We start from the raw sequence: 24620 nt of genomic DNA, 5'->3' as shown, positions 1-24620 counted from the left end.
AGTTGCTCTCGACTCCCAGTATGTGAGCTTAGAATGAGAAGGTTCTATCTCCGTTTAGGGTAGTTCAGAGATATTGAGCGTCAAAGTTTTTACATTCCATTATGTTTTGTGAGATGGAACCTTTGTATTTTATGAATTACTAACTCAAAAATGTCAACATTTTAAAAATAACACCACACAGGCATTAATAAACACTAGTGGATCAGATTATGTAAAAAACTAAATTTGGACAAAAATGGAGATAGAACCTTATAATTCTAACGTCACGAGTAGTCGAACTACATATCCCAGAATTCAGTTGTTAGTGCCTCCGACTTCCGGTTAAAGGTTAGAGTGATGCATTATCAGTAAACATGGCGGCCTCCAGTGTAGCACGGTGTTTCTTTAGGAACTATTCACTCAGAAATGTCAATAAAAACACACACATGGTCGCCAAAGGGTCCAGCAGGATGAGATGTAGTGCGCCAGCAGACAACAGTAAGTCCTTCATTCTGTATCAACGTGAAGGGATACATCCACCAATGACCTTGTAAGCATGTATGTATTGTTGCCATCTGCCTGGTTGGTTTAACACACTAGTGTAAATAAGCCCAGAATCATCACTGTGTGGTACTAAAGTAGCCTTATCCACTGTGTCCAATCAGAGATGACATATCGTGACGTTAGAATTATAAGGTTCTATCTCCATTTGTGTCAAAATTGAGTTTTTTACATAATCTGATCCATTACTGTGTTTATTAATGCCTGTGTGGTGTTATTTTTAAAATGTTGACATTTTTGAGTTAGTAGTTCATAAAATACAAAGGTTCCATCTCACAAAACATAATGGAATGTAAAAACTTTGACGCTCAATATCTCTGAACTGCCCTAAACGGAGATAGAACCTTATCATTCTAAACGGAGATAGAACCTTATCATTCTAAACGGAGATAGAACCTTATCATTCTAAACGGAGATAGAACCTTATCATTCTAAACGGAGATAGAACCTTATCATTCTAAGCTCACCATGTGTTGTTCATAATGATATATTACTGTTTAGCTAGACTGTATCTGTTCATCCATCTCGAAGTGTCAATCAATTGATCTGGTTCGCTTGCCTCTCTCTGCCTCTAGGTATTGAGGATGGACATGCGAAACCTCAGTTTATGGACGCAGAAGTGCAGGACATTCTGACTGGGATCACAGGCTTGGACCTGCAGAAGGTGTTCCGACCCGTCAAGCAGGAGCTGAAGCCGCCTTCATACAAGCTCATGACTGAGGCGCAGCTGGAGCAGGCAAGTTACAGTGGCTACTACAAGCCCCACACATCGACAGGAGAAACGCCTCTCAAAACCTTCCGCATAACAAGCAATTCTCCCTGCTCCCATCCATGATAATACGCGTTACCTCCACATTGAATCAACGCTAGATTTGGGAGATAAATTGCTATCTGACTGGGTCTAGCTTGGGTTCACATTTTAGGAGTTGAACAACAACATTGAGCTGCTCCCTTTTTCTGGTGTTTGTATGTTCTGCACAAACATATCCGTTTTTTTATTTTTTATTTTATTAAGTGGTAGACCATAGTATTTCATCATGCAAACATCGGCCCATTTTTATTCGGTATACACTTCATTGTAGGTATGCACCGAAATGAACATCTTGGCCGAAGCCGAAACAGAACTTAAGGAAACACTTAAGGAGTGCAGTTAAGGAATACCGAGTGCAGTTTTTCATTTATTTGGCCAATTTTTGTACCATTGCAATGTAACTTTTTATTCATGATCGTATGCTTATTCACATGTTTTATTTTGCTATTTTCGGCCAAATAATTTCGGTGGCCAAAGTTTTGGTGCATCCCTACTTCATTGTTCATATTCCTATTCAATAGCACAGCGCTCTGCGAAGGTATAAAGTAACATAAAGGCAGAAGACGACCACACAGAAATGTAGACATTGTTGTCTTAACATGCCATTGTGTTTGTGTTGCTAGGCGACCCGGAGGGCCAGGGAGCAGGCTCAGAGTCTACTGAAGATGCCGCCTGTGCTGCCGGAGAGGAGTCCCATCAACGACGTCCTGTCGGAGGACAAGATCCTGGAGGGCATGGATACCGCCAAATATGTCTTCACTGACATCACCTTCAACATCCCACACAGGGTGAGAGAGAGGGAAAGGGAGGGAGAGAGAGACAAAGGGAGGGAGATGGAGAGAGGGAGAGAGAGGGTGGGTGTGTTCGAAATGGCATACTAGCATACTACTCATACTAGATATGACGGAGCTTTGAGTATGCAAGAGCGTTCACACAGTACAGTATGCGAAATTTGAGAATGCGAGAAATCTAGTATGTATACTAGAGTTTGCTGAATATTTGAGTATGCCATGTCTCTTCAGTCCCGTCAAACTGTATCATACAAACTCGTCATACAGCTGTTGTTTACATTGTACATTTACAGGTTGTTACACCTACCCCTATACGCAAAACTGAGGGGTAGGGCTAAAATGTAGGGCCAAAATGTAGGGCCAAGGGGGTGAAATGGGATTGGGCCTTAATTGCTGTCTTCTATTGTTTCCAGGAGCGGTTCATAGTGATCCGAGAGCCCGATGGGACACTGCGGAAGGCATCGTGGGAGGAGAGAGACAGGATGGTGCAGGTTTACTTCCCCAAAGAGGGCCGGAAGCTAACAGCACCTCCTGTCTTCAAGGAGGAGAACCTCAAGGTGAGTTTAAAAAAAATAAATATATAACAACATCAATATAGAAAACTGTTATTCACTTCTCATTCACTGCATCCTCCATTCCATCCTCACACATAGGGCTTTCACACTGGCAAAGAACCGTGCCGGTTCGCGTTCGGAAACCTCCGAGGTCCCACACGGTTCTTTGCCGGTGTGAAAGCCCTATCACTAATTTTCATCTTATCATGAAAGATGATACTGAAATAGTTTTCAGTTTTAATCCTAATTATCCTAATAAAACTTGAACTCCATCCTCCCATCATCTCTCTCTCCCCACTCCCTCCCACCCAGGTGGTGTTTTCCCAGGACCGCCACGAGGATGTGTTGGATCTGTGCCAGGTCCAGTTTGAGCCAGACTCTTCAGAGTACATCCGGGTAAGATACACCTCTGCCTCTACATACTCCTCAACCAGGAGTGACACCAGGAGTGTCCTGGTTCATAGCTCAGTTCATACATCCTTATTGATCAGTATATGAAACTGGAAGTGCATGATGCATTCAGTGAAAAACAAGTTCTAAATACATGAAGTGCTCTTCAGGGGCTGAATCTTAATAAATAGAGTTCACCTAATATTACACGTTTTCTTTTTGTGATCAATTTTTTATAAATGTTTCTTCAGGGAATGGTACAAGGGAGTGGTAACATGTAAATGAACAAAAGAGAAATAGAATAACAAAAATCCAGTAGAAATACAAAATTCCCATAAACCTTCCACCTCCCCCTCCTCCCACAAATGTCCCTCCCGCCAAAAACCTCCAACCCATCCGCCCAATCACAGCCCCCTGCCCCCCACCCTACAGGACCCTATGGAAGGAGCAAATAGATTAGCATAGTAGTGTCTTGAGAATGGTTATAGTTTAGTCCCAGCATGAAACAATAATACACGTGTTTGTGGTGTCCCTCCTGTCCAGGTGCATGAAGTCACCTATGAGGACCTGGAGAAGCAGGGCAAGTATGACCTGCTGCGCTCCACCAGACACTTTGGTGGGCTTACCTGGTACCTGGTCAAGGCCAGGAGAGTGGATGGACTCATCATAGACATGCTGCACAGAGACTTGTGAGTCTTTGATTGAAAGCTGTGTGTGTGTGTTGTACATGTGGGAATACGGTACATGTGGGAAAACTAGGGTTAGGGTGACTTGGTACATGCTGGCATGTCTAACCCTAACCCTACCCCTAATCGTAGCACCCTAGCACCTAACCCTAACCCTAGTTTTCCCACATGTACCGTATTCCCACATGTACCGTAACATATATATTAATTGTAATATTAGGATGGTTAGCCCATAATATTCCAAGTTCATCAGATGACTATGGTTGTGTCCTTGGTCCAGGTTGAAGGATGCAGTGAGTTTGGTGTCTCTGTTTCACATGGTCCACCCACACAGCGAGTCAGCCCAGGAGGGCAGCAGCCAACAGGCCACAGGACTGGACCTGCTCAAGGTGACGTCTCATGGGCCAGTGTGCCATCAGCACACACCAGTGTCTCTTAGGTCCTATTCTAATACATGTTCACCCACTCATACTTTACTCTATGTGCATTACAGCCAAAACTTACACTAACGGTCAAAAGGTTTACAACACCTACATTTTTCCAGTTTTTATTCAAATGTATCTTTAAGCCAAAATGTAATCAACAAATCACTCGATAGATAGATAGAATAGATGTGTCTTCTTGTATAGGCGATAATAAGCAGTTTTCAGAGAGATGTTTATTGGGTGCATGACACCCATTGACCTGTTTTTCCCTAATGCTAACCCTGGTTTTCACTCTCTGTCCCAATAGATCTACTCCCAGATGGAATCCCAGAGGGGAGGGTACATAGAGCTGGCCCTGCAGGCCTACGAGCAGACCCCAGCAGCAGAGAGTTCAATGTGAATGCCCTCCTGTTCTGTCCCCCCCTATCTCCTCGAACCACAATGCACTTGAGCTGGAACATCATCTCCCCAACTCCTCGCTGGACAATTTTGGTCAACAAACGAACAAGCTTTTCTGTATTATTTCTTTGAAATAAGGGAGCTGATATGGAGAGCTGGACTGAAGAAGTGTGAGAGATCCATGATCGATATCATGGGAGATGGATGCTCCTCTGCGTCCAGTGGAGCCGTCACAGGCTTTCCCCCAAGTGATTTATAGCTAATAACGTATGTTTGTTGTGAGAAAACTCAAGTTGAACTGATCAATGAGTGGACTGCAAGTTGTAGTTTCTCATTGTGGGGAGCGTGAAGCAATCCTCAATCATTTAACGTATGAGTAAATGTTATGTTTATTCACTTTCAATGGGATCTAGTGAGGCATTTGTCCATAACCTCATCTCTCAAGCTGAGAACCATACAGTAATTGATGACTGGATGAAAGGACTTTCATGTGTACTGTACATATATATATAAAAACAATAAATACTGTCTTTGTATACTCACTCTCCATTTCTGATTGTGAAATACTATGATCAAGAATAAAAGAGTTAACTCAACTGAGTTAAAACATTTAATTCCCTTTTCTAGACATTTTCCAGACATTATAAGGTGTTTTTATACATACTCTCGTTGCATGACATTGTGTTCTAGCCAAGACGTGCTCATCCAGATGTACAGGACATTACAAGGCACTTGGGTTCCCATATCTGTACAATGACGTAACCTTCCTTATAAAAACTGAGTAAAAAGACACTAAACCATGCCAGAGCAGCGGTCTGCTTAAGACATGATGGGCTGGTTTCACCAACAAGGTTTAAGCATAATCCTAGACTAAAATGCATCTTCAATGGAGATTTTCCGTTGAATGCGTGATTTATTGCGTGACTTATAATGCGTCCAGGACTAGGCTTAAGTCTTGTCTGTGAAACCGTCCCTAAGAGGTACTATAGTCATGGAGTGGAAGTAACTAAAGATCGAACCCATTTAGTTTCACAGTGAAACTATAATAATATACAAAAACATGAATCCCTTCAACCTACCCTTCACTAGTTACACTGTAAAGACATTTGGTAAAACAACCTCTAACAACATACATTTTCACTAGGAATGTGAAAAACACTGTTCTTTGGTCACTTTCAGAAAGGTTTCTCCTTTGCTCAGTCATCCAGGAAGTCGTCATCTAGGTTGACATCTGAGGTGTCAATGTCATCGTCCAGATCAAAGTTGTCCAAGTCCAGATCGTCCAGGCCCTGGAGAGAGATTAAAGAGTGAGTGTGTGTGTACTGCAATATTCATACAGAATACCTTACATTCTGAGGTATCATTCAATACCAATGACAACATTTGACTGTGAGTCATTCATTACTCATTTCTTGAATGATGGCGTGAGTATGGGCTATGGGACTGTGGAAGTCAGGTGGTTTACCTCATCATTCATCTCCATCTCCAGGTCCACCAGAGCTGCTGCAGGGTCTTCTTCCTCCACTGTTACAGAGGCGACAGGTGCTGGTGTGGGCATTGGAGTTGCTGGTTTGACCTGGTCCTCTGTTCCTACGGTTTGGTCTATGGCTGGGCTTGAGTCCATGGCTGGGCTTGGGTCCATGGCTGGGCTTGGGTCCATGGCTGGGCTTGGGTCCATGGCTGGGCTTGGATCTATGGCTGGGCTTGGGTCCATGGCTGGGCTTGGATCTATGGCTGGGCTTGGGTCCATAACTGGGCTTGGGTCCATAACTGGGCGTGGGTCCATAACTGGGCTTGGGTCCATGGCTGGGCTTGGGTCCATATCTTGGACTGGGTCTATGGCTGGGCTTGGGTCCATGGTTGGACTTGGGTCCATGGTTGGGCTTGGGTCCATGGCTGGGCTTGGGTCCATGGTTGGGCTTGGGTCCATGGTTGGGCTTGGGTCCATGGCTGGGCTTGGGTCCATGGCTGGGCTTGGGTCCATGGCTGGGCTTGGGTCCATGGCTGGGCTTGGGTCTATATCTTGGACTGGGTCTATGGCTGGGTCTGGGGAAGGATCATTCCCCTCTACAATGACTGGAGCTTCTACTATTATAGGTTCCTCCGTAGGAACGGTTGGAGTTACAGGTCGTATAACAGCCTCTGGAACAGCTGCTTCCGCTGGAACGACAGCTTCTATTTCTGCTTCTGCTTCGGTAACAGGTGTTTCCTCCTCTGTTGCTATGGCTTCTGTTACTTCTTCCGCCGTGACAGGTGTCTGCTCTGTCGCTATGGTCTCTGTTACCACTTCGGCCACAGATGCTTCCTCTGTTGCTATGGCTTCTGTTAACACTACCTCAGCGACAGGTGCTGAATCTGTCGCCATGGTTGGGGTTGCTTCGGGTTCATCCTTTACAGCCATCTCTGTTGATGCATCTTCCTCTGGAGTGGGCTGCACTATGTCTGGCAATGTCGTGGCATCCTCTAATAAGTCTTCCTCTGTGGTGACAGGAACCCCCTCGACCTCAGAAATGGTGTCTTCCACTGCGGTCATCTCTGACTTGGGAGGGTCCACTTGGTTAACAACGGGTTCCTCCTGTACGTCCACTGCAATGGACTCTTGCACCGCAGCCATGACAGGCTGTCCCGTCTCCATGGTGACGGACTCTTCCACTACTGGAGCTGACGCCTCTATTAGCACGGCCACGACGGGGGTTTCATCAACGGTCTCAGCAACCTCCTGCAAATAAAACAGAGCGAGAGTGACAGACACATTATTTGAGAATGTGAAAACTCCAGGGGTTAGGTCTAGCTAATAGTAGACTAGATACGTGGTATGTCATTGGATATGGTTATTATTGCCTAGCTGTTGGTGAATTCCCTAATGTATAGAACTTGAGAAATAGGCCATTTATGACCATTCTTTTTAAAACCCCAGTAGAGTCAATGTACAGTGTTCCAGAGTGTTCCAGTGTTCCAGAGTTGTGAGATTCCAGACCCTACCTCTTGATCAGCAGACATTCCCGTTGGCACGTAGCCTGCAGATTCCTCCATAACATTCCGGTCCTCATTGGGCTGCAGAGTTGGGATATTGAGTATTAAGGGAGTATACAGAACAGTCACATCGTATATCAGTATTTGTCACAACAACAACAACAAAATCACAAGAGGTATAATTTAGTTTTGCTACTGTATTATATAATGAAAATATGTAACAGGTTTAACAGGTTAAATAAACAGGTTTAACAGGTTAAATAAACTAAGAAACAGACTTGTCAGCTGTTGGATGATTACCTATTGGTGTCTGAGCTGAGTACTGTAGTGTAGTATGGAGGTATTTGTCCCAACCTAACAATTACAAACCTGATTTGGCTAATCAAGGTCTCATTGAGAAGTTGAGCTGAACTGGGTATTTTAGTGTTGGGTTGGAACTAGGGCTGTCAATGTTAATGCATTAACGCTTGTGATTCATTTGGAAACCTTAACATGTCATTTTTTTTTAACATGAATTAATCATATTACCAAGTTCTACTGACATGCATGGAAAATGCAGATGACACTGTAGGGGGACAGACTGATCTGTATACTGGGTTGTAATAATGATGACAGTCTCTATGCTTGGGAGTCAAAGGAATTGTCTGACCCACCTGACACCACTTTACGAGTTTTCTGAGCCCTTTGTGTCACGGATGAATGAACGCGTCAATCAATTTGACACACCCCTTTTTTCCTTATTATTATTACGTTTGAATGTTTCAATAGTTGGGTGTAGTCATGTTTGATCTTATTTTAATGTATTTTTTATGAGTAGTATGTTGATTTTCATTATTGTGTGATGTTTCTTTCCAGTATTTTGTTTTAATGACGTTCCACAGGAACCCAGCCAAATGGTCAACTCTGATTCCGGGGTGGCTGTGGCGCAGGAGGTAGAGCCGCCGTCTAATGATGGCAAGGTTGGCAGATCGGCGGTTCGAGCCCCGGCTGGTCACATGTCGAAGTGTCCTTGGGCAAGACACTGAACCCCAAAATTGCTCCCAATGAGCAGGCCGGTGCCTTGCATGGCAGCTTGCCGCCATTGGTGTGTGAATGTGTGTGTGAATGGGTGAATGAGAGGCCATTGTAAAGCGCTTTGGAATAAGGCGCTATATAAGTCAGTCCATTTACCATTTGATTCCTTTAACCAGTTTGTCATGCATTTCTTTATTCCATCACCACACGTTTTTGTTTTATCTCCCCCCAAAATACAAGTATATACTAGTAAAAAAAGAATACAAGTATATACTAGTATTATAAACATGTGATTAATCATGATTAATCTGATTAATCACAGCCCATTATTGTGATTAACTTCATTAAGCATTTTACAGCACTAGTTAACACATGCTGCACACTGTGCTCTCCAAGACCAGTAGCAAGTGTAGTGAAGGTTTGTATACTCACCATGATGAGGGGGTAGTCTGCGGCTGGTCTCAGCTTGACGTGGGTCTCCTTCAGGAAGTCCTGGGCCACCAGGGCCTCCTGCAGACCGGGGAACAAGTTGCTGTACTCTGTGGGGTCGGCCAACGCGTCCGCTGCCTTCTGGTTCACCTTAGACAGACTCTCTTTCCACAGCTTGACCACTCTGCAGTCAGGCGCACACAGTCACCATGTCAGTAAGTAAGTAAGTAGACTTGAGAACTTGAAACGGTTGGTTTTCATGCCTAATGGCCCATAGGTGCAGGAGCCTATCTCCTGTTTCAGTAGCGTGAGGTGGCTTTAAGTACAAGTACACCCCCCTGGACATGACGCTGGTCGCAGCATGTCAGTACTGACACTGAAACACTGCGGACACTGGTACTCTCTTTCTCACACACACGTATGTAATTATACAATTAATATAATGTCGTACCTGGACACATATGTAAATGAGGTACCTGGACACATATGTAAATGTCGTACCTGGACACGTGGCTGGGCAGGTATGTTCGGGCCAGGAACGCAGCCTCTGGGAGCCGGTTCGTTTTGATCAGGAGTTCCAGACATTTGTCCAATCTGGGAGGAACAAGCCAAACATACAAACAATGTGATATACAAATATATACAGTATATATATATCTATATGTTACGGTACATGTGGGAAAACTAGGGTTAGGCTTAGGTGCTACGTCGACTTGGTACATGCTGGCATGTCTAACCCTAACCCTAATCCTAACCCTAACCCTAACCCTAATCCTAATCCTAACCATAGCACCCTAGCACCTAACCCTAACTCTAGTTTCCCCACATGTACCGTATTCCCACATGTACCGTAACATACAGTATATATATCTATATCTATATTTATATATATATCTTGCTGGAAATACAACTCCCTCCATCCCAAACCACGTCTCAGTCACACACTCACTTTCCCTGCAGGAAGAAAGTGAGGAAGGCCACGTTGGTCTTGCCGTCTCTCTCGGCCCCCTCGGCCAGTTTGCCCACCATGGTGGCGTTGCCCGAGGCGGTGGCCAGGAGCAGCAGGCCGCCGTAGTCCAGGGCGTGGTGGAGGCACTCCTGGGCCAGGGTAAACTGGCACTTAGTCGTGGCCAGTTCTGCCAGCTGCTTCCACTTCTGCTCCGACTATGGGGCACAATGCCAGGATGCCAAGGAGAGAGAGAGAGAGAGAGAGAGAGAGAGAGTAGAGGTGTTAAGTTAAGACCGTCCACACCACCAAGACAGCAGGGGCCACTTCACTGTGTCTCTATCTACTTAAACATTAAGTAATCTTCCAATCCTGTTTTCTACACTTCTTCTGATCGTTTATGAATTTTGTCCATGTCCTTCAATGTAGAAATTTTTTGCCAATATAACTACAGTACCAGTCAAAAGTTTGGACACACTTTCCCATTACTTCCCCATTCAATTGCATGGGAAAGTGTGTCCAAACTTTTGACTGGTACTGTATATATACTCATCCCTGTCAATCCACAATGGCACCTAGAATTCCCAGCTTGATTCCAGTGTCTTGGTCCCAGTGTTCCCTTGTGTGTCGAGTTGTGTTTGATGTCTGTTGTGTAGTCATATGACCTACTGTGATGTAGGGGTGTAATCATTGACTAACGATCTGATTACATCGACGCAATGTAAAAACATCGATCTATATCGTCATCTTAAAGATACACCTTTATTTTGAAATGGCACATTCTGCGTGACTGTCACCATTTCCGTGCAGCGCGCGATTAGCAGCGGCAAACTACAAAGTCAAAGAGCGCTGCACACTGTGCAGGTCAAGTCATGGCGAGTAGCAGGGATAACGACGACGAAATTCGCTCTCCTCTCGGTAATAAGTCGGCGGTCTGGAAATATTTCGGATTCCGCAGCAAAGACGGCTCTACAGACAAAACACTCACCATATGCAAACAATGCCAGTGCGAGTTGAAATACTCGGGAAACACTACAAACTTGGCCGCGCACCTATACAATACTGTGTTTATGAGACAGTAAAAAAGTGAACGTTTACAAAAATCCTGCCTTAAAAAAGGGGGGACAAGTTCTTCCAGTTTTGTTTCATACAACATTAATGTTTTAAAGCTGAATATCTCTTGTTTGTGAGACTAGTGAACGGGTCTATTTTTCTTTTTGTAACAGAAGAATACTGTATAATACAATATGATTTAAATGCTGGATACCTGGAAGAGCTCACAAATAAAATGGTCAAATCATATTCTAGTTGTTTTTGTGAGTTGATAATTGTGTTAGATTGGCATATGATATCGCGTCATATCGATCATATCGTCATTCGTCATATCGATCTTGAATCGAATCGAATCGAAATCGTATCGTGAATGACATTGTGATATCGTCAAACATTGTATCGTCATACAAACAAATCGATATAATATCGTATCGTGATGAAGCTGGTGATTTACACCCCTACTGTGATGCATGTTAGGCTAGATGCCTTAGGTTAGATGCCATCTGATTTTATTTTAGCTACTGTATTTTTGTGTTTATTTTTAATCATGACAGTATCTATATGATGTGTTTATTTTAACCCATAACCTGATTTCTTCCATTAGGAAATGTAGCCCTGTTACTTCTGGCAGGAGGGACCACCAACGGAAATTAGCCTATGGCTATAATTGGGTACATTTACACTGATGATATGTGCGCATTCCATTTAAGTGTTCATTAATGTACTGTGTCCCCCTTGAACAAATAAATAAAAATCTAATCAAATCAATCAAATGTCTGACCTCGGCTTCCACAGCAAGCTGGTAGGCGGTGTCCAGTTCTCCGAGATGCAGGGCTAACTCAAACCTATGCTCTGAGTCTGTGGACACAGCCAGGGCCTGTTGCTTGAAACCCTGCACAATTGACACAGCCACAGAGATCACAGGGTTACACACACACAGACACGCATACAAAATCATACAGAAACACAAATCACAAATATGGTGTGTATCAGACACACACGCACGTCGCACGCACATACAAACACACACCTGTTTCTCCAGGAAGTGGGCCACTCTGGTCCTCAGCTCCTTGGGGATTGTGGGTAGGACCCTGTCGGCCATGCCGAAGTCCCTCCTCATCACGGCCGTCTGGTACTCCAGCACCGACACCAGCAGAGAGAAGCTGACTATGTTCAGCTCCTTGTCCCCCAGGTACAGACGGTCATCCTTCGGGATGTAGCCCAGCAGGTACATGGTCCTACGACAGACAGACAGACAGACGTGTTCATGAGACCAGTATTGAAAGCGTGACCCACACACAGAAGGTTCCAACTTGCTTCCACTAAAGAGCTCTGCACACCACAACATTTGAGCTGATATAGCAAATAAATTGTTAATTTCGTTCAGCGAAAGTTTCAGTTAGCGTAGAGGCAGATGGCACATCTCTGGCAACGAGTAGGTGGGGATAATTGAATTTGAGATTACAGATATCCAGGCATATATAGTGCAACAAATTTAACAGAAGTGTCCATGAAATCATAATCTAACCACACATCAAGCCTAGAGTGGCGTGCCAAATTCCTCCTGCTTGTAGAATGGTTTAATTAACCTTTTGTGACTTTTTCTCATACATTATTTTATCACCGGCTACGGATATCCTTGCCATCCCATTCATAACCATGAGCACAACCCTAAGCACATTTCATACAACAGGGGCAATTCAAAGTGCTTTACATACATTATTTAAAAATACAGCAAGAGGAGCATAAGAAAATAAAAATTACAATGAATAAAAGCAAATATAAGAAGTAAACAGATAAAACATTTAAAAAGACAATAGTTAATGGAAAAAAGACATTGATAGAAGTGTTTGTGTTTAATCATAACTGGTGCAAAACATGAAGGTTTTTAGCTTTAAATATTTTAAGGATTTGGGCCTGTTTGATTTCTTCAGGGAGCATTGCATAATTTAATGGCACAGTATCCCTCTCTGTCTTCGTTTCAATTGTATTGTTCATTCATATTGTATCGTATTGTTATTCGAACTGTAGGCTCTACTTATAGTCCCTGGCAATAGTTGACACTATTTAACGTAATGAGAAATGCATAGGAAAGTCAAGACGGGGGGGGGGGGGGGGTAGCAGATGTGCACAGTTCCAATGATAAGTGGGGGCTATCATGCGTAGGGGATAGACATACTGTATATATTATGCCCCCCAAAAAGTTACATTTTAAAACTAATCAGGAAGATTCTAACAAGAACCTTCTCAGTTTTAGCGTAAAGGTTATCCAAACCAGGGGCGGAGCTACCATGGGGCACGGTGTGGCATCGGACACCCTTGTGATCTGATTGGCCCCCCTGTGTGTCTGTCAATCAGTAAAGACGTTGGGAAAGTTTCGAGAAGCGATTGGATTGGCCATCCCGTGTGCCTCCCAACTGTGTAACCTATAACTGTGTAACCTAACTGTACAATTTAAGAAAAGTCATTGTTTTCCACTTGCGTCGCTTTTGGCTGGCCCCCCCGAAACTAACTGTTGTCCCCCCCCCTGTGCCCTCCTCCTGAAAATGATCTGGCTCTGCCCCTGCTCGAAACATATTTTTTATGAAGTAGGCATGCATATTTTCCTGTAATCTGTACAGTATACAATGTTTAACATATTCCACTATTTGATTATTAATTAACTATTTGATTATTAATTATTAATTAAAATTATGATTTCATACCTCCACGACATGCATGGTTGCATGGTTTCATTAGTAATTGTCACAGAGTGTGGAGGCGATGAATGCATGCCACATTGGTCATTCAATGTTTTAGGGACAATATACACTAGGCCTACTTCTACTTATTTTGGGGGATTTGCTGGAGGTATGAATTATGGAACATGGAATTAATAATTGTCCCATTCCCCACTGTCAACCCGCTGAACACTCCCAATTACTGCTCCACCTTTATCTTTCCAAATGACCAAAACGGTCTTTGCACATGGTTTTAGTGGTACGAATTAGAGGCCAGAATGTGCAGACACCAACTCTACATAGAACATGTAGTATAATGTTAAATAAAGATTTTCCAATCCTTCAGGTGCAAGGACACCTTGTAACGTTAGAATTATAAGGTTCTATCTCCATTTTTGTCAAAATTGTGTTTTTTACATAATCTGATCCATTAGGTGTTTATTAATGCCTGTGTGGTGTTATTTTTAAAATGTTGACATTTTTTAGTTAGTAATTAATAAAATACAAAGGTTCCATCTCACAAAACATAATGGAATGTAAAAACGTTGACGCTCAATATCTCTGAACTGCCCTAAACGGAGATAGAACCTTATAATTCTAAGCTCACAACCTATATCACTCTTGAAATAAATCGTGGTTAAATAAACTGGTTCAGTGACGCCTGACACATGATCTGTTTGTGAGCATAGTTTTACCTGTCCAGGTGAGCGATGGTGACAATCTCTCCTCCCACATAGTAGTTGAGTCTGTTGACTGAGCTGGTGTAGATGAAACAGTCTCCCACCCACAGACCCGTCTTCACCACCTCCTGATGCTCCACCAGCACCTAGAGGAGAGGGGGGGGGGGGGGGGGTGGCGAAGATAGGGAGGGAGGGAAGGAAGGAAGAGGCAGAGAAGGATGAGGAGAGAGAGAGGAATGAGGAGAGTATAGGGAAGCAAAGTGAGAGTTGCGGAGAGGAGATGAAGAAGGGGAGAGAAATTCAAAGGAAAAGTTAAATGTTAAATGAACAAATAAAACCCTCAGTTTATAATCTAGTTTAAGTCAATACAAATTTGGTATCTTTAACTAGTAGTCTCACCTCGAACGCATCTTCGATCCCGTCTTCTGTCACTCCCTCTTTGGTCTCCTGAGCTAAGGCCACTTTCTCTGGCAAGTATCGCAGCACGAAGAAGGACTCCTCTGTAGCGATACACACCAGCTCCCCAGAGTCTGACCAGAAGATCTAAGGAGAGCACGAAGACAAGGGCTTTACAGAGGTGCTTTATTGCCATGACTGCAAAATGCTATGTTGCCAAAGTGAGACACCATTCCAGAAGAGTAAATGGGAACATCTCTCCCTCTTTATCTTGTACGATGACCAGATGAGGTGAGGGGTGAAACGCTCTAGGTTGGTGATACCAGTACTCACGTGTTTGGGCTGGATCTCGATGCGGCGGATCAGCTCTGTGTTCTCCCAGTCATAGAACGCTAAACCACTCACTGACCGTACGCCAAGCAAGAACCCACCATGGATACCTGCAGTATGTGGCACATACACATTTGTCAAAACACACACATTCAAATCAAATCAAATCAAATTTTATTTGTATAGCGCATTTCTTACAAGATGCAACTCAATGCGCTTCACACAATGAAAATGTTCAGTCAATCAGTCAATCAATCAATCAATACTGACAGAGCCGCGAGCAGGCAAAAGTAAAAACCTGTACACTATGTTGCCAGGAAAAATTCCCTTGCAGCCCTCTACAAATAGAGCGACTACTAGCCAGTTTGCCTACCAGTACCCAGCGGTGGGCCCCCACCCCCCCCCCAGGGAGCCCCCGCCGCCCCACGCACCCACCCAGGCCGCCCCACCACCAACACACCCGGCTCAGCCAAGCAAGCACAGACCCAAGGGGCCCCGCACAAGGACGGCCAAGCAGGTGCCCGGCGGCGGAACAGATGGTCGTATGGTCGTATACATGTAAACATACACACACACACACACACACACACACACACACACAGACACACACACACACACACACACACACACACACACACACACACACACACAGCTCACCTTCAGCCCCAAAATCTGGCTTGAAAGACTTCTTCTCCTTGAAGTTCTTGAAGAGTTTAATCATACTGCTGCTTTCCCGAATGGCATATCTGTGATGGAAATCAAAGAAGTGAAATTAGTCCAGCGTGACCAAACTGGACCATGAATAGACCGTAGATGACCTCATACCTAGATGATGATATGAGTTGTCAAACAGAAGTGTAGTTGACTTACTCAGAGGAGTCGTGGGCCCAGACAAACTCCTGAGCAGAACCGAAGCTCTTGTTCCTCAGAGCCATGGCGGTGTAGATGATATATTCTCCATCCCCACACACCACCACAAACCTGCAGCACGCAAGCATGTACACATGATGTATGAATGTACACATGATTACAATCCAAAATCAACAAATCATGGTGCCTACACACAATGGACACAATCGAAACAGAACACATGCACACACACACACACACACCTGCCATTGGGGTTGTGTTGGATGGTCTGGGGGTAAATCTCACAGCTCCCCATGTCCTTCACGGCCAGAGGCAGCCTCTCTCCATCCTTTATCTCCGCGTCTCCCATGGCCTTCAGGTTGGCCTGCTGAACCTCGGAGTGTCTCGCCCACATGATCTTACCGTTAGAGTCCATCGACATGGCCGGCTCCTCACGCCCTAACTGAGGGAGAGAGAGAGAGAGGGAGGGAGATGGAAGGTGAGAGAGGGGCAGGAAAGGGGAGAAACTACGCTAAGCGCTGAGGACGTCATGCTAAGAACTCCGGGAGACGAGTGTCTTCCTTCTTTGGTCTTTCTTAAGCAATGTTCCACTTATTCAGTACTAGTACCTTGATGATGATGCTGCCTTCGTCGTACCCCAGCGCCACACTGTTGGAGCCCCGCTGGCCGCACACACACCACACGCGCTCCATGCCGTAGTTCAGCGTGTTCTCCAGCCTGTACGTACTGGAGTGCCAGATCCGTACCGTGCCTGAAAAGTCCATAAACATAAGAAATATTTGTTGAAATTGAAAGCTTGTCTTCCTACTTCCTTCCTTGGCTGAAGCAGACACTGATCTGATGTATGTTTTTTTTTTTACTTATTCTGTTGTGACATAACATGTCATGTGATCATCTTAAGGGAACGACTGTACCCACCGTCCTCTGAGCCGGTGAGGATGATTGGCAGCTCTGGGTGGAAGCTGACGCAGGACACATTCTGAGCGTGGCCCTCTAGTGTCTGCACACACGTCTTATTCTGGGGAAGGAGGAGCAGAGCAGTCAAGAGAGAACGAGAGAGAGAAGGAGGGTGTGCGTGTGTGTGTGTGTGTGTGCGTGTGTGTGTGTGTGTGTGTGCATGCACGTGAGGGAGCATGTGTAAGCATGTCTACAGACATGTCAACAGATACCTGGTAATCCCAGATCTTGACCAGGCGATCGTCAGCCCCTGAGATGAGGTAAGGCTTGTCCCCTCCACTGTAGTAGTCGATACAGTTGACTCCCTTCTCGTGGCCCTCCAGGGTGAAGTTTGGGGTGGAGGAGCCCAGCTGCCACACCTGCAACAGCAGAAATGCAATGCTTCATATTGACTGTTTAGTCAATCCATTCAGCGATGGTCAATGTGTGTACAAGTGTGTGTGTGTGTGTGTGTGTGTGTGTGTGTGTGTGTGTGTGTGTGTGTGTGTGTGTGTGTGTGTGTGTGTGTGCGAGTGTGGGTGTCTGTGCCTGGGCTATACCTTGATGGTCCTGTCCAGAGAGGCGCTAGCAAACTGGTTATTATCTTTAGGGTTGATGACGATCTGCATGACATAATGGGTGTGTCCTTCAAACACCTGACCACACATCCATTTCCTATCCCAGTCCCACAGCTTGATCAGCATGTCATCTAGACACACACACACACACACACACACACACACACACAGACACACACACACACACACACACACACACACACACAGACACACAGAGACACACACACACACACACACACACACACACACACAGGGGATTAACTAAATATTCAGGTTGAGAAAAACAGTGAGGCATCTTAGTTGTGTGTGTGTGTGGTGCATACCACTACTGGTGAGGATGTAAGGCTGTGAAGGATGGACCGCTATGCAACGGATGTAATCTGCATGGGCCTCGAACATATGAACCCTTTCCAGAGTGTTGTAGTTGAACACACGGATCTGCATGTCATCCTGAGAAGGAGAAAAGACAGAGAGAAAGAGAAGTATGACGACATACCAATATAAACATATTCAAAAAAATAGAACGTGTTCCATCCAAAGCATGGTAGCGTCCACTACGATGCATCATAAGAGAGTTATGACACTTACTGCTCCAGCGATGACCCAATGCTTTCTGGCTACGAACTTAGCCACTCTCACTGGCAGGTCACACACCTCAAAGGTCTTCACCAGGGTCTGCGGAGAAATGGGATTCAACAGTGTATCATCATCCTCATCATCATGGACAAGGAATCCATTCAAATCTATACCACATTAAATGCCACAAGCTGAATGAGTGAATTAATGAGTGAACAAAGTAGTAAGAATAGTACCTGTGTCTCATGGTTCCAGACACAGACACTACCGTTGTAGAGGCTGGCGACCATCCACGGTTCAGTCGGGTGCAGGTCGACACTCTTCACACGGTCCGACCGAGCTGTCAGCCTCCGCTTGATGTCTAACCTGAGAGGCTGAAAGAGAAGAAGAAACAAGAGTGAGTGGCATTCAACAACATGCCTCACATCACAAACAAATAAATATCAATCATTCATCCGGTCCTTGTAAGCTTCACCCTCAAACTGAGTGTTGTGTTATGTTGATAAGATGACAGTGATTTTTTACCATGTAGAAAAAAATAAACTGTTGACACAAAGTATGTCTTTATACAGTACATTTATATAGTATCATTTGTGTAGTTGTAGAAAATGTTATACGCTGCGGGTCAAGACGTTTCGTGAGTTTAGAATTATAAGGTTGGTTCTATCTCCGTTTAGGGCAGTTCAGAGATATTGAGCGTCAAAGTTTTTACATTCCATTATGTTCTGTGAGATGGAACCTTTGTATTTTATTAATTATGAACTCAAAAATGTCAACATTTTAAAAATAACACCACACAGGCATTAATAAACACCTAATGGATCAGATTATGTAAAATACTCAATGTTGACAAAAATGGAGATAGAACCTTATCATTCTAACGTCACGATTTAGAAGTTCTATTTTATTTGATTAAAAGTAGCGATTGTTCAACGCCGACTGGTTAATATGGGAGGGGGGCGTGTCTGTTTATTCTCCTCAATCCACATTTGAGCTGCATGGCTGATTTGCTCTGATCTGAGTATTAAATAGGCTCCAACAATCTCCAACAAAGATTTGCGAACATGGTTATTATTCAATTGTAGGTAAACCAACTGTTGTATTGACACACTTTTCTTGCAAACATGAAAGGGCACCGAGCAGCTGCCAAGAGTTTTTGTCGATCGTTGTTTGTTTTTGTAGATCGTTCATGACATAATATTATTGTAAGTAAATTGTAAACATATGTTCATATGATACTCGATAATCCAAGTCGATAGCTACACTACATTTAAAGTATGCATTGTACAGTAGAGGCTTATTATGATCAGAAATGTACTTCTTCAAACAAAGCTTTAGAAGAACGCAATGTACTGATAATAACAACAATTATTGGAACACCGGTCAAACTTTCTTAGCGTTTCACCGATGCCCTACCTCTGTTGTTCTGGTCTTACCATGTTTCAACTTTGACGGGTAATGGATCGCGAATTGCCCGACGTCCCTTCACCACGCTACGGGCATTAAGTCAGGCTTCCAGCGCTGAATGTTTCTGGCGACGTGGATCGTACTATGGGAGCTTCCTGTGTCTGAGATCCGGTGGTGAACTAGTACATACTGTACTATACCATGCGCCAACGCTACACAGCCTCATGTAAGTTATGGAATGGGTGGTGCGTTCCCCCCCTCCCCCCCGTTAACCAATATTGTATTATTAAATTGAAAATACAGTACAGGCCAAAAGTTTGGACACACCTTCTCATTCAATGTGTTTCCTTTATTTTCATGACTATTTACATTGTAGATTCTCACTGAAGGCATCAAAACTATGAATGAACACATAGGAATTATGTATTTAACAATAAAGTGTGAAATAACTCTAAATATGTCTTATATTTTAGATTCCTCAAAGTAGCCACACTTTGCTTTTTTGTTGTTAATAAAATATATAATAATAATATTTAATATAATATGTGTTAATAATAATATGTAATTATATATATATATATATTTAATATTATTATTATAGATTTTATTAACAACCAAAAATATATATTTTATTAACAACAAAAAAGCAAAGGGTGGCTACTTTGAGGAATCTAAAATATAAGACATATTTAGAGTTATTTCACACTTTTTTGTTAAGTACATCATTCCTAATGTGTTCATTCATAGTTTTGATGCCTTCAAGTGAGAATCTGCAATGTACCAAATAGTCATGAAAATAAAGGAAACGCATTGAATGAGAAGGTGTGTCCAAACTTTTGGCCTGTACTGTAAATACAATCACACATACGTCTTTCAAGTTCCTTAGTGCTCAAGAAGACTAACAGCCTATAGTGTAAGTCTACTTGATCCAAATGAAATGGTGTGATTATTAGGTGCTGTGATCTAAACCCACTGGCCTATAGACCCACTTAAAAGTCTAGTACTGATGTTTCTGTCAACAACATACATCTTTAGGCAATGCTCAGATGCAGACTCTAGAATTGACTATTGTTGGTGTGTTCTAGCTCTTTTAAAAAATAACTGCCTCCTCTGTTGTGTGTTAAACATCAATCTAGTCATGATAGCACTATATGAAAATGTGTTGGCAGGTCAGAGCAATTCGGGGTCAAATCCGTGTTCCAAAAAAAGAAAAAAAAAGCCTGCACAGAGCATTCAACATTCTTATCTCCTCACTTCTATCTGGTCAAAGGTTTCTCCCTGCGTTCATCTGGCACTGACAGTCATTCTAATGGGTCAGCTAATGCCACAGACCATCAGAACTCAGTTGATTAATGTTGTAGGCTTGATTTGCAACTCTACTCATAGTTCTGTTCTCTTATCAATTGATAATAATTACACATATGCTGTTAAGATGTTACATTACTGAGTTTTTAAGAATAACAAGGTTAATACAAAATGAGCTTCCACACCTACATAGATTATTTATAGATAGGTCAATGATGAGTGTTCAATTATGTGTTTATTAAAATCATATACAATATATAAGTATATATATATATATATAGGACATACAGACAAGAAACACACACATGTGATAACAAGTGATGATTTTATTGCGCCCTCTTGAAGACTTGTTTGCAGACTTTGTCTTGACAGGTTATCTCCTTAAAAAAAAGATCAAAGATACAAGAATTTATTGCCATACCAATCAAAGATTTATTGATTAATTGAAGAATGATTTCACTGCAGCACTCAATTGCTATCATATACATACACTTTCAAATAAAGGGTTAAAATAAATAAAAAATAGACACAGAATATGGAATATCACAGAACACAGAATATGGAATATCTCTCTCTCCCTGTCTCACCAGGTGTAGTTGATCCCCTTCGATCCAGTGCGTCCAGCCACGGTTGGCCTTCTCTCCCTTCTGGACAGCCACCAGCTTCTCTCCATCCCAGGTAACCAATGTCTGATAATACATGCACACACACACACACACCACACACACACACACACACACACACACACACATACACACACACACACACACACACACACACACACACACACACACACATACACACACACACACACACACACACATACACACACACACACACACACACACACACACACACACACACACACACACACACACACACACACACACACACACACACACACCAGTCAGAGATGAGAGATAAAAACATATAAGAGACGCATGAACAAAAGACGAGCCTAGGGAAAACTTTTTGAAGAGGTGAATTGGAAGCGGTAAGGACAGAATTAGGTAGAATGAGGGTATTCTCGACTGTGGTCGCTATGGTTCCTACCATGACCATCCTGTTGTCCAGCCCTTTGGTGTGCTCCTCAAACTCCTCCCCCACGGTGAAGCTGACCTCGTAGTTCCTGAAGGTGCTCAGGGTCTTGGTCTCAAACTTGTCCCCGTTCTGCACGATCACTTTGGTCTGGGACAGGTGGGCGGCGATCTTACGTGTGGCAAAGTCGATGTCTTAAGGAAACACACACATTACATTTTAAGGAGGTCAATCCAAAACAAACAATGCAGTAATTATGACTTTTAGTGAACAATTAAACCTTTTCATTCATTGTGTTATGAATTATTGGTGTTATTCAGGTGTGATGTGCAAAGGTTCCATCTCACAAAACATAATGGAATGTAAAAACGTTGACGCTCAATATCTCTGAACTACCCTAAACGGAGATAGAACCTTATCATTCTAAACGGAGTTAGAACCTTATCATTCTAAACGGAGATAGAACCTTATCATTCTAAACGGAGATAGAACCTTATCATTCTAAACGGAGTTAGAACCTTATCATTCTAAACGGAGATAGAACCTTATCATTCTAAACGGAGATAGAACCTTATCATTCTAAACGGAGATAGAACCTTATCATTCTAAACGGAGATAGAACCTTATCATTCTAAACGGAGATAGAACCTTATCATTCTAAGCTCACGATACAACAAAGTGCAAACGGTCTCTGAGGAGCCCAGGGCCAGTCCCCAGTTTGACGTTAAACTACAAGCTGTGAAAATTAACCGGAGACAACTAATCTAATGACCTCGCTCAGCCCTCCTCTTACTGTCTTATCATATGGGCTGCTGGTGCCCATACCGAGGTCACCGACATGTTTATCATGTTTACCATGTTTTAAAACTTCAAAAAGGGGTCTAATAACTCGGTTTACACCCAATGGCATCATTACTATTCCACTCAGATCACACTAGTGACAATTTCATTTACCCTTTGGCTTTAACCCAAGAAATAGCCCTACATGAGTTTCACCACCCATTGAGTTGTGAGCCCTGCTTAAAGAGACACTCCCCCGTTTCCCAATTCTTTATTCATATTCCATTTGTACCGGTCCCCTTTTTTGATGAAGGTATTTTATTTCCACATCAGAATTATATTTCTTCCCTATTTCCATACGGGTGACACCCACACCGTGTAATTTTCCATTCCTTCCTTCAAATGAGAGGCACGCAACGAGACATTTTGGATTTGTGGGGCTGAGTGGGGCCCACGAGACATTTTGGATTTGTGGGGCTGAGTGGGCCCGTTATGAATTGCAGATAAAGTCGTGAATAATTAAAGACTTTGTGCTGATCAATGCCGTGCCCAGCGTCTGGTGTCTGGCTTTTCTGAGCTACACGGGAGCATTCCTGAGCCAGGGTCAGAGTCTTCTTCTCTTCCCCAGAATTCGGAAGATAAAAAATGTCTAAAAGAGTGAATCAATATTTATTCGGTTTGGTAACAAGCGACAGCCGTTCGCACAGTGGAGGTTAGTAGGCAGGTCTGACAGCAGCTCAATAAGTAAATGAAGCAGCATAGCATCATCTCTCTCTCTTTCTCTCTCATGTACACACGCTATGTTCACTATGTCTCTTCAGTAGGCTATTAGTCTCCCTCAATCAGCCCCTCTCTCTCTCTCTCTCTCTCTCTCTCTCTCTCTCTCTCTCTCTCTCTCTCTCTCTCTCTCTCTCTCTCTCTCTCTCTCTCTCTCTCTCTCTCTCTCTCTCTCTCTGTATCGGTGGCTATTTGACCCACCCCCATGATTATCATATAATCCCTTTTTTCATAGCCGTCAAAAACAAAACAGCTTACCAATGGCCTTCATGATATCCTCAAACTTGTCGTTGGTCACCATCTCCCATCGTCCATTATAGTCTGCAGGCATTGTGGTGCTGGTGTATAGGTGATGTCTGATTGTGAAGTGGGTCCTGTTATGGGGGAGTTCTATATCTGTTCTCACACACACACTCACTCACTGGGACTCGGAGAGAATAGGCTGTGGGCTCAGCCCTTATATCCAGAGTGTGTGAGTGTGGACCAAGGGGCAGGGTTCACCTTATAACACTCTCTATCACTCAGACGGGTGGGGGTGCACTTAGAGTCAACTATAACCTACAGTCTCTTAAGAGGCTGTCCGGATGGCTGTCCGGCTGTCCACTTATTCATTATAATGCTTATGAATGTGAACCTAAGGGACTGGCAATTGACACACTATGACTATTTTTCCTCATCATCATAAAAATACTGAGAAACTGGAGGTTGAAGCAACACACCACTTTCAGAAACGCAGAAAAGCCTTACGACATAGTTTTTCACATTTACTCCTAACCACTTTTGCAACTCTGCAACATTACAGATCAACATGGGAATGACTTTTGGGACCTCTTTAATTAAACACTTTCTCTGTTGTTGGTTGCTTCAGTGGGTTGTTTAATCTGAACGCTTTTAGAGTTCTGTGGTAGTATTTGCTTTGATTTGACTTTATCTGAATTAATAATGCCTTAATGATTTGTTGTTTCATCAGCATGAGCAATATTTTTTGTCTATAAGCTGATTACTGTGTTATCTCTGTGATGACCAGAGATTTTGATGACATTTTCTGTGAATGATCATGTCAGCCAAACAGGCCTTGAATTCTCTGAAAATGTGCATCTAGGGGTTTGGTAATGAATGCGGTTGGTATAGCTAAACAAGCATTGATCATATTTGTTGCATAATTTCCCTATAATGAATTACAAACATGCTAGCATCAACTGACATGGAGCAGTAT

The 24620-nt window shown here is 43.2% G+C and overlaps 3 protein-coding genes across 3 annotated transcripts; 1 reads left to right on the top strand and 2 right to left on the bottom strand.

Moving 5' to 3' along the window:
- The first annotated feature begins 384 nt into the window (after positions 1 to 384).
- On the top strand, positions 385 to 5761 carry mrps22 (mitochondrial ribosomal protein S22). Its single transcript, XM_080547543.1, has 8 exons — positions 385 to 477; positions 1116 to 1276; positions 1975 to 2139; positions 2556 to 2699; positions 3009 to 3092; positions 3630 to 3775; positions 4053 to 4161; positions 4505 to 5761. Exons 1-8 carry the CDS (start codon positions 426 to 428, stop codon positions 4595 to 4597), a joined length of 954 nt encoding a protein of 317 aa, XP_080403669.1. The 5' UTR covers positions 385 to 425; the 3' UTR covers positions 4598 to 5761.
- Positions 5746 to 19581, bottom strand: LOC308172621 (coatomer subunit beta'-like). Its single transcript, XM_080547544.1, has 22 exons — positions 19534 to 19581; positions 18334 to 18471; positions 18110 to 18196; positions 17845 to 17971; positions 17504 to 17652; positions 17177 to 17323; positions 16926 to 17025; positions 16616 to 16758; positions 16250 to 16449; positions 16008 to 16118; positions 15795 to 15883; positions 15141 to 15247; positions 14811 to 14954; positions 14427 to 14557; positions 12042 to 12249; positions 11793 to 11903; positions 9962 to 10176; positions 9514 to 9606; positions 9016 to 9196; positions 7579 to 7650; positions 6062 to 7315; positions 5746 to 5885 (listed from the first exon to the last, which is right to left on the bottom strand). Exons 1-22 carry the CDS (start codon positions 19534 to 19536, stop codon positions 5793 to 5795), a joined length of 3903 nt encoding a protein of 1300 aa, XP_080403670.1. The 5' UTR covers positions 19537 to 19581; the 3' UTR covers positions 5746 to 5792.
- A 1444-nt stretch (positions 19582 to 21025) lies between these two features.
- LOC308172602 (retinol-binding protein 2-like) lies at positions 21026 to 23849 on the bottom strand. The gene is made up of 4 exons (XM_080547520.1): positions 23663 to 23849; positions 21863 to 22041; positions 21397 to 21498; positions 21026 to 21189 (listed from the first exon to the last, which is right to left on the bottom strand). Exons 1-4 carry the CDS (start codon positions 23733 to 23735, stop codon positions 21136 to 21138), a joined length of 408 nt encoding a protein of 135 aa, XP_080403646.1. The 5' UTR covers positions 23736 to 23849; the 3' UTR covers positions 21026 to 21135.
- Between the last annotated feature and the right edge of the window lie 771 nt (positions 23850 to 24620).

The sequence above is a fragment of the Nansenia antarctica genome (assembly GCF_963989245.1).
Source record: "Nansenia antarctica genome assembly, chromosome: 17".
In the NCBI taxonomy this organism is placed as follows: Eukaryota; Metazoa; Chordata; class Actinopteri; order Argentiniformes; family Microstomatidae; genus Nansenia; species Nansenia antarctica.
This window is presented reverse-complemented; position numbering and strand designations above follow the sequence as displayed.